This window comes from Corylus avellana, chromosome ca2 (genome assembly GCF_901000735.1).
Source record: "Corylus avellana chromosome ca2, CavTom2PMs-1.0".
Lineage (NCBI taxonomy): Eukaryota > Viridiplantae > Streptophyta > Magnoliopsida > Fagales > Betulaceae > Corylus > Corylus avellana.
In genome coordinates this window covers 30,849,445-30,858,767 of record NC_081542.1, presented here as the reverse complement: position 1 = coordinate 30,858,767, position 9,323 = coordinate 30,849,445, and the positions used below count along the sequence as shown (strand labels likewise).

At 40.5% G+C, this 9,323-nt stretch overlaps 1 protein-coding gene and 1 pseudogene across 1 annotated transcript; one reads left to right on the top strand and one right to left on the bottom strand.

Moving 5' to 3' along the window:
• Nucleotides 1-802: 802 nt before the first annotated feature.
• Nucleotides 803-2,779, top strand: LOC132169580 (uncharacterized). The gene has a single exon (XM_059580596.1). The coding sequence runs from the start codon at nucleotides 803-805 to the stop codon at nucleotides 2,777-2,779; it is 1,977 nt and encodes a 658-aa protein (XP_059436579.1).
• A 1,746-nt stretch (nucleotides 2,780-4,525) lies between these two features.
• On the bottom strand, nucleotides 4,526-7,599 carry LOC132172861 (putative germin-like protein 2-1; annotated as a pseudogene).
• Nucleotides 7,600-9,323: the final 1,724 nt, after the last annotated feature.

Sequence of the window (9,323 nt, the reverse complement as noted above, 5' to 3'; positions counted from 1 at the left end):
TATATATATGTCCTTACAGTTTCTCTCCCTTCACTATGTTAGATGTTCCGGACCCATTTGGCTACGAAATCGAACCATTACTCACATTTCTCTAAAAAAGAAAAAAAAAAAAAAATCAGCAAAGTGTTAAGTGACTTGAAAAGGACCTTGAAAAACCAAAAAAACGAAAAGCCATGTATAAAAACAAATAGCTGAAAGTAACATGCATATGGAATCAGCCAAAACAACCCGTCCTTACATTCCCTTTCTTCTTATAGGACCAACGGTTTGTCTTCCATGGCTCGTGACAAGACCCCTGATGTTATGGCCCACCAAGCCCACCAACCCACAGTTACCACATACCCATAATATATGATGTGACACTCAAAAATTGGTACCACGTTACATGGCACTCACATGCAAAGGTGACGTAGTGTTTCATTAAAAAATTTAACGAAATCTTGACAGAGACATCAAGTGCATTTATTGACTTACACAAGTATCATTTATAATATTTTTTAAAACTCAAATTATTTAATTTTAGTGCAAACACATGTACTAGAATAATATTTAACGCTTAAAAAATAGCTATAATGTCGTAATGTCAAGTCAGTTTTAGTCAAAAATAACGTACCAATAAAATAAGAGGAAAAAAAAAAAAAAAAAATAATCGCCAAAGCAGAAATCAGTTCTTCCAAGTTCCAACTTTACCCCACCTCCCGCCCCATCCAGCTCGCTCTTTTGCAACCAAGAACGCTTGCAAAGAAGCTCTCTGCTTCTTCCCTCTTCAAAGCAGAACATTCCCTTGAAACCTACGGCAAAAATGGCCCCAAAGAAAAGCCCCTCTGCTTCCACCAATCCTCCACTGTCTGATGATTTTTCCATCAAGCACGAATGTGGGCGCGCCGTCGCTTCCCTCCAGAGTGGAAACCACACCGAAGCGCTCAAACTCATCAAAGACTCCATTTCCCGCCACAGCGGCAGAAACAACAACGACAACTCGTACAACTCTGCCATTCTCCACCACACATGCGCCGCCATTCACTTCAAAACCGCTTCTCTTCTTGGCGATTCTAACACAAAACAGGAGCACCTCAACAACGCCGCCGACTCGGCCAGGGAAGCTTTAGCTTTCTCCCCGAACTCAATCTCCTTACCACTTTCGTACGCCCAAGTTCTCTTCGTGTTAGCAACACTCGACGGCAAGAATGGCTACCAAGAAGTAATAAATGAATGCGAGCGCGCTTTGATTATAGAAGACCCAGTAGACCCTCTTAAAGATAGCTTCTTCCAAGAAGAAGAGTTCCAAGGTTCGAGCCAAGAATTTCGAATAGAGAATGTGAAACAAGAACTCAGGAAGTTGATAGCGAAATGCAAGAATGTTGGATATGAGAATATAAACATGGAAACAATTAAGGACGTATTGGAGAGAGTGAAGAAGGTGGAGGCTTATATTGTGGCGACGAGGCTCTTGCAGCAGAGAAATCTTTCAACATTTGGGTTGCCTTCGCAGGATGACACAGATGAAGACAGAGGAAAGTATGGGAATCTTGAGAGTGTGATGACTTATTGGAAGAACGCTATGAGTGTTGAAAAGAAGTTGGGATTGTTGAAAGTGAGTATCAAAGAGCTTACAGCACATTTTAGTAAGAATACGTTGGCAAAGGTAGTTTTGAAGGAAGCAGTAGAGTTTGCTAAGGAGGAGAAAAAATGGATTTTCTGGGTGTGTTGTTGTTGCGGGGAGAGGTTTGGAGACTGTGAACTGAGCATGGAGCATCTTAAGGGTGAGCATATGGAGAATCTGTCAGAGACATTGCAGGCTCATATACCAAAAGAAGTTGGTGATGAGTGGATTAAGATGATTGAAAATGGTGTTTGGAAGCCCGTGGATCTCCCTGCCTCGGTGAGGATAATAGAAAACGAGTCAAGATTTGGTGACCGAATTGATAAAGAAGGTGACCCTGAAGTTTTTCTGATCGAAATTGATGAAAATCAGAAGTGGCCATTGTGTGAGGATAGTGAGCGCAGGGGGATCCTTGAGAGAATTCGTGGAATGTTGGAATTGTTTCTGAGAAACAAATGCTTTGCAGTGGGCCACCTCGAGAAGTTGATGAGAAATACATTGCAAGTGCTGAAAACACACATTCCAGAATCCCAAATTGAGAATCATGGACTGGACAAAACACTCCTCTGTATATGTTTTTTGGATGCTCCCTGGCTCTGGAAAGCCCTTGAATTCTTAGAAACGCTGGCTTTTTCTTGTGGCTTGAATAATATTGCAGAGGAGAGTGTTCTAGATTCTGACCAGGCGTTTTGCGTTAAAGAGAGGATTGTTTTCAGCAGCAACTTCTCTTGTCTCCTTTTGGATGAGAGATTGTTGAGGGGAGAGCTAATTCCCAGTACATATCAAGATGCAATTGCTGATGATGGAACTGCAGTAACTTCTGCAGTAGATGTTCGTCAAAATGCTGAGCTGACTGATGGTGTTGCTTTTGTTAATTGGTTATTGACGGGTCCTGCCATTGGGGATCGGTTGCAGGCATGGGCAAGCCTGAGAGAAACCAGAAATAATCAAGTAATGGAGCTTTTCAAGATTCTTGAAATGGAATTTAAGCATTTGCAAAAAATGTGTTGGAGAAAACACGGGCGTATGCTATGCTGGAAAGTGCTTTGGGAGTTGGAGAGCATATGTGATGAAGAACAAAAGAAAAGGGAGCAAAGTTCAGAGCCTGATCCACGAAGTCATGCATCCCTCTTGTCGAAGCTGCGAAGGCATGTTGATGCCGTGGAAGACCATTGAGTTTACAATCACTAAGTTGAAGTTGAAAAGCTTTTCGGGAATCTTGGAAGAAGGACAAGCAGCCATAATTTTCATAAAACAAACAATCTTTAAGCTACAACTGGGGTTGCTTAGAGAGGTGAGTGTCCAATTTATAGATGGTAAACTCGAATAAATCCTTATCTCACCTCTCTCATATCAGAAATCTAATATAGAATTGCAGTTTCAGATAAACATGTATTCCAATTCTCTATGTATTCAATCAGTTGACTAAGCTTTGGACATTTTGATTACAAATATTTAAGAATCATTTTCAAAGGACTCAAATGTGCTTGTAGACTTGGAGAAATTGTTGCAGTAAAGAGGACTTGGTATAACTATGCCTTTTCATGCTGGTTGATTTGCAAATAAATTTTTGATATAGGGTAAAACTTGTAATTATAAGCTTGATCTTTTATTATCTGAAACATATTATTGCTTTGAATGCTGCCTTGACCACGGTGATCCAAATGTCCCAATTTCATAAAATTTGGAGCACGGAATCTTCTTCCCATGGATGATCCGAAGTATAAAATGGTAGAACATGGGAAAAAAAGAAAAAAGAAAAGAAGCAGAGTTCCTCATTGTTGTATGATTTCTTGAGTGTTGAAATCAAGTTTCTTTCTTGGCCTCACCATGTTCAGTTTTGCAGTTTCTCATAGTTGATGGTTCGATCCTGGTAAGGAAAGCTATAATGAGACAGACAGAGCTGAAACTTGGCGTTGCATCTGCTTATGACTACCGGCCTATAATAGTGCACCTGCTCAAGTCATTCATGCAGGTTATCTTGAATGTTCTTACCATCTTGTTGGCCTACGGCTTGATGTTTTTGTAGTAATTAAATCTCTCTGTTAACGTTGCAGGCACGTCTAGAAAATCTAGTTTACAAAGATGCCATTGAGAAGTCTGATGCTGCATTAGAAGTTCTCTTTGCAGATGTTGCTCTTGATACTGCTATAAAAACAAAGGGAAAATCAAAGGATAAAAGGAAGAAAAAAGATCTAAAAAAGGCCATGGATATTAAGGTTTTAATTGCTGGTTTTTTTTTTTTCTTTTTTAACTTTCTTTTTTATAAAATCTTCGAGGGAACTAATATTGCATTAATAATCTACATTTCCTGTACTGTAGGCAACAAGTAGCAGTGAGGAGCACTTTCCCCTCCACCATGAAAATGCAGAACATTATTCAGATCCAGAGGTTGGTGTTTCCATAAGCACCGATGAACTAAAACAACACACAGAGGAAAAGAAGATGGATGGAGCCATTGCCAAAAATGTAGCAGAGGGTGTGCTGCTTGTCTTCTCTAAGCAGTCCAAGATTGTATACTTGCCAAGCCATGACATTCAATTTGGTACTATTAATTGGATAGATTTTTGTCATTCCCATTGTGAAGCTCAAGCATTTTCACCTACTTAAATTATGGAGATCGGATCGCTGAAAAAATGGCTTGCATTAAAATTATGGAGACCGCAATTCTTAAAGGAAAGACACCATGCTAATGAGGGTCTAAAGCTGGTTTTAGGCAAATATTTAGTTTTATTAGAAAATCACCACGACATCCCTGAAAGACAACTAAAAAAATAAACATTTGGTTGAAAACAAATTAATGCATTAAACAGTACAAAAATCCTCACTTTGTGCTAAGCAAATTATACATGTCCAAAAACAAACAAACAATGACATAAACGCGAACTTAGAAACAGGTTGTGGGAGTTTGTTCTTTCTTGTCTAGAACTTGGATTTGATGTTATCGACAACCTCCTTATCAACTTCGAAAGCCTTCACAAGAATATCACTTGCAATTTCTGGTTTTGACCCAAACACGGCACTAGCAATTGTGATGACACCAGGGTTTTGACTGCTCAGAGTTGCAATGGCAACGGCCTTTGTAGATCCAGCATTGCTCTGATAGTCTACGAGACCAATGGGAAATAAGAACACATCACCCTTCTGAAGAATCTTTGTGATGTGACGGTTCTTGGGGTTGGATGTGACAAAACCAACTTGGAGGCTACCTCCCAACACCGCTAAATTTCAGATGCACGAGGATGAGTGCGAGGAGGATTGATAACCCACAGCTCGTAATCGATACGAGCCAAGGCGATGCTGAGAGTGTTTAGCCCTGGAAGTTGGGCAGCAGTCACCGGTGTAACCTTTGATCCAAATGGGTTGGATGTGTTGCCTGTGTTAAGAATATTATGTTAGAGTTATTTACTTGTTATTTACTTCCTTAAGTATTATTAGTCTACTAGGTTTACCTTTCCTTAGTTTACTAGGTTCACCTTTCCTTAGTTTATTAGGTTACTTGCCTCTCTATAAATAGAGGCTTCTGTATTCATTATTATCATTAGAGTCAATACAATGTAGTCTGTTGTGTGCTTTCGCTCTCTCTCTTCTATCCCTTTCTTCCGCTTCTAATATATTATCCAATACATTTAACATGGTATCAGAGCACAGGTTCTGAATTACCTAAAATTTTTCAGGCGCTGCCAGTGTTATCCGACGCATCCATCCCTCTGTCCCTCACGGTTCTCTATCTTCTCCTTGAATTTTTCAGCAGATCACTATACCGCTTGAAAGCCCGAAAGCCAATCGTCACAGAGCCGCCTCACTCAGTCCCATCGGAGCTCTCACGCGCCCTCACGCGCTACCCAAAGGTTCGGCAATTCTGCCACTGCCGTCCAGCCACCAGCTGCCACGGTGGTCCGATTGCTTCTTTCAGGCCACCGATCGATAGATCTGCTCCCCAGGACTCCAGAACTGTAACCAGAATCCCGATCCAACGTTCCACGCGCTCTCACGCGCCACCCATAGTTATGTGCGTGAGATCCACGCGCAGCCTCCAGTCTCACGCGTGCCCACACGCTCCAGAAGATCCAACTGCCACGTCAGCCCTGCGTGCCACATCAGCACTGCTACATCAGCCCTAAGTGCAACGTCAGCAGAGACACGTCAGCCTTGAGTGCCACGTCATCAGTGCCACGTCAACCATGAGTGCTATATCATCTTACTTCCCACGTCATCAGCCACTGCAATGTCAACACATCAGCCACGTCACCACCTTGATAGGGTTGACTTTTTCATCGTTGACCGTTGACTTTGACTTTGACCATTGAAAAAGTTGACCAGGTGTTTCCTACTCAATTTTTCGTCCTGATTTCAAATTTGTGGTCTATTTTTGCTTTTGGCATCTCTATATGGCAGAAAACAAGACTCTTCTTCAAATTTAGGAGTTTGTTTTATGCGGTTCAAGTTGGTTCATGCTTGTTCAATTCGGTTCTATAGCCTGTTCTTTGGCGCAGTTCAATCCGGTTCATTCTTCTTGCGGAAGGCACTCTCAGGTCCATGGGTTTTCGGGCCAAAGAAGCCCCTTTCAACTGGCCCACTTATGCCTTGTCAAATGCCACCATCACCGGTCACTGCAGCCTCTCCTAGGCCATTGATTCATTACTAGTGAGAATGGTTTTTTTTTGGTCAGACCTTTTAACAGTTCAAGGGTTTCAGGCATGATTAGTCTCTTCAACCGGCCATTTTTCTCCTTACTTAGCTCAGCCGACCAAGCGAGACAGTCTACTAGTTAGATGGGTCAGACTTTAGTTCAGCTGACAAGGCGAGACGGTCCAAGGGTTTTAGGCATGATTAACCTCTTCAACCGGCCCTGCTTATCTCAGCCGACCAGGCGAGACGATCTACTAGTTAGATGGGTCAGACTTTCGTTCAGCCGACAAGGCGAGACGGCCCAAGGGTTACGGGCCAAACAAGCCCCTTTTAACCGGCCTTGCTTTTCTCAGCAGATTAGGCAAGCTTCTTCATTACTAGTATATGGTTTTCAAGTCAGAATCCACCAAGTGAACCAAGCTCCAGCTTAAATGCATTGCTCAAATTCAGGCAGAATCCACCGGTCTCTAACAACTTTTATGGCGTTACTCCGGCAACTGTTTCGGCACAAGCAGCTTCTTCGGCGAATTCCTTTTTCTTTCCTTTTTTCGTTTATCCAAACTCAAGTTTACACATTGAGTTTGAGGGGGGATGTTAAGAATATTATGTTAGAGTTATTTACTTGTTATTTACTTCCTTAAGTATTATTAGTCTACTAGGTTTACATTTTCTTAGTTTACTAGGTTCACCTTTCCTTAGTTTATTAGGTTACTTGCCTCTCTATAAATAGAGGCTTTTGTATTTATTATTATCATTATAGTCAATACAATGTAGTCTGTTGTGTGCTTTCGCTCTCTCTCTTCTATCCCTTTCTTCCGCTTCTAATATATTATCCAATATAGTTAACAGCCTGCAATCTCAAGTCCACTGAAGAAGAAGTCATCGGCTTGAACCAGCTTGGGATCCTTGCAGGCCAACCCATTCACTACAACTGCAAAACATGAAAAAGAATCCTATAAGCAATGAAAGTAGCAATCTTCCATCTAAGCTGCATGAAAAGTATAAGAAACAAATAAAGAAACGTATAAGTTTTCATTGCATTTAAGAATGAAAAGTAGAAAATCAATGCAAATTCAATGAAAATCAGCTTGGCATCCTTGCAGGCCATACCATTCACTACAACTACAAAACATGAAAACGAATATTTTTTAATAATAAAGAAAAGAAAATCAACGAAGAAGCTTCCATGTATACAAAACCGAAACATGAAGTCTTGCCACTTCAAATTCTTTGTTATACATGCAACGTGTACCTGCACTTGTCTTTTCTGCAACGCAGAAATCTTGAAGAGGGCTTGGGTCAGATGCCAAGCTAGGAGTGAAAGATAGAGCTACAAATCCTAGGAAGAGAATGGTAGCCACCATTTTCATATTTCTTTGCGTTTATGGGAGGAAGAAGAAGAAGTATAGAGTTGTAGAGAAAGATATTCAAAGTCGTATATATATATATATATATATATACATGCAGGGAGAGGTTGCTATCAAAAAAATTTATTCAGCTCTGTTCTGAAGAGTTTCGCCGGCCGTCTAAGGTTCTGAACGAGTCTTCCAAATTTACTGTCCGAGTCTTACAGACCGCGTTGGGAGGCGGTAAAGATTTTGCATGCTTCTATCTTCTACTGCCTGCTGGCATTGGACAATGATTATTGAGTTTTCACTGTCGTGCTATCTTTGACGAAGGGGGCACCACCAAGTCATAGTGGAATGACGGCTGGCTTTATCCAAATTGGTTTCTTACTGGGTAAAAAACCTACTCCATAATCAGTTGAGTTATTATAATGTGTAAGGCCAAGATTTTCCTCTAAGGAATCAACGGTGTTGGGTCATATTTTCCCAACAAATAAACAATAATGCAGGACCCTCAACACCTGCCACCAATGAGTCAACAGATCAATAGTTTATTTATTTAACAAACAACGTAGACACATGACTTCACTCAAATAAACTAACCAACTATGCTAACACTAAGCACCAGGTGTCATTACCACCATGAATCACTTTGCCCATATAATACATCATGGATCCTCGGTAATATATATCATCAAACAGCACCATATCACCTTCCACTAAGGTGGACATGTGGACTCTCAGTTAACAAGCTGCTACCAAACATCAAACCAAGAAACAAATCACTGACCCATCCTCAACAACACACGTGACCCTTTCAAGTCAACAAACAAACGTGGCCTCAAATCAATAGTCATCAACACGTGTCATCAAACAAATGAATCACTTCACTCATGTGGCACTTCCTGAATCCTAGGTAGAAATCAGTTATAACACCAGCTACTTCTAAACCCCTATAAAGGGGGAGCTACATATTGTTTTCAGGGCTGGTTCTTTAATTTCTGAATCTCTATTTTACTTAAGCTTTTATTGTTCAAACACATCACTGACTTAAGCATCGGAGAGCCTCCATGGCACCCAGCTTAGAGACCCTTTGACGCTCTTACTATTTTATAGGAGCTAAAGATCAGAGAAGCCACAAAGGACGAAGATCACACCATTTGGATACTGTTGTACGGAAAAATCGTGTATCAACAGTTTGGCGCCGTCTGTGGGAATGACTACGTTGTTACCAAATCAAAATCCGTTATGGTGATGATCTTACGTTCCGGCAATATATCAACCAGCCAAAATCAAATATGTATAGATCCATACCAAACAGATCCCAGATCTAGTTCGTGATAATCTGCGATGACGGATGTCATTTTATTTCAAATCAAAATCTTCAAAGGAAAAGAAGATGAAACTGCTCTCAAGGTTTTTCTCAGATAAATTCAACGAAGTGCAAAGCTCAAGAAACTCAAGAAAAAAAAAATCCATTGTTCACTGATATATACGCCATGTTACATGTGTCCTTTTAAAAGAAAAAAGAAGAAAGAAAGAAAAAAAGCTATGCATGAATCTTCAAGAAAGCTTGCAGCAAAAAAAGAAAAACAATCGAATTGGTTCTTAAATTGTTATAGGCACGTGGAACGATAAGGGCAAACACTATGTGCCATTTGTATGACATGTGGTGTTTAGAGGATATTTTTTATCTTTACATTGTAAAATAAAAAATTTACAATTATGCCACTATTGTTATT

What these genes read in the sequence shown, in the direction of transcription:
- LOC132169580 (XM_059580596.1), top strand. Translation starts at nt 803, where the DNA reads ATGGCCCCAAAGAAAAGCCCCTCTGCTTCCACCAATCCTCCACTGTCT.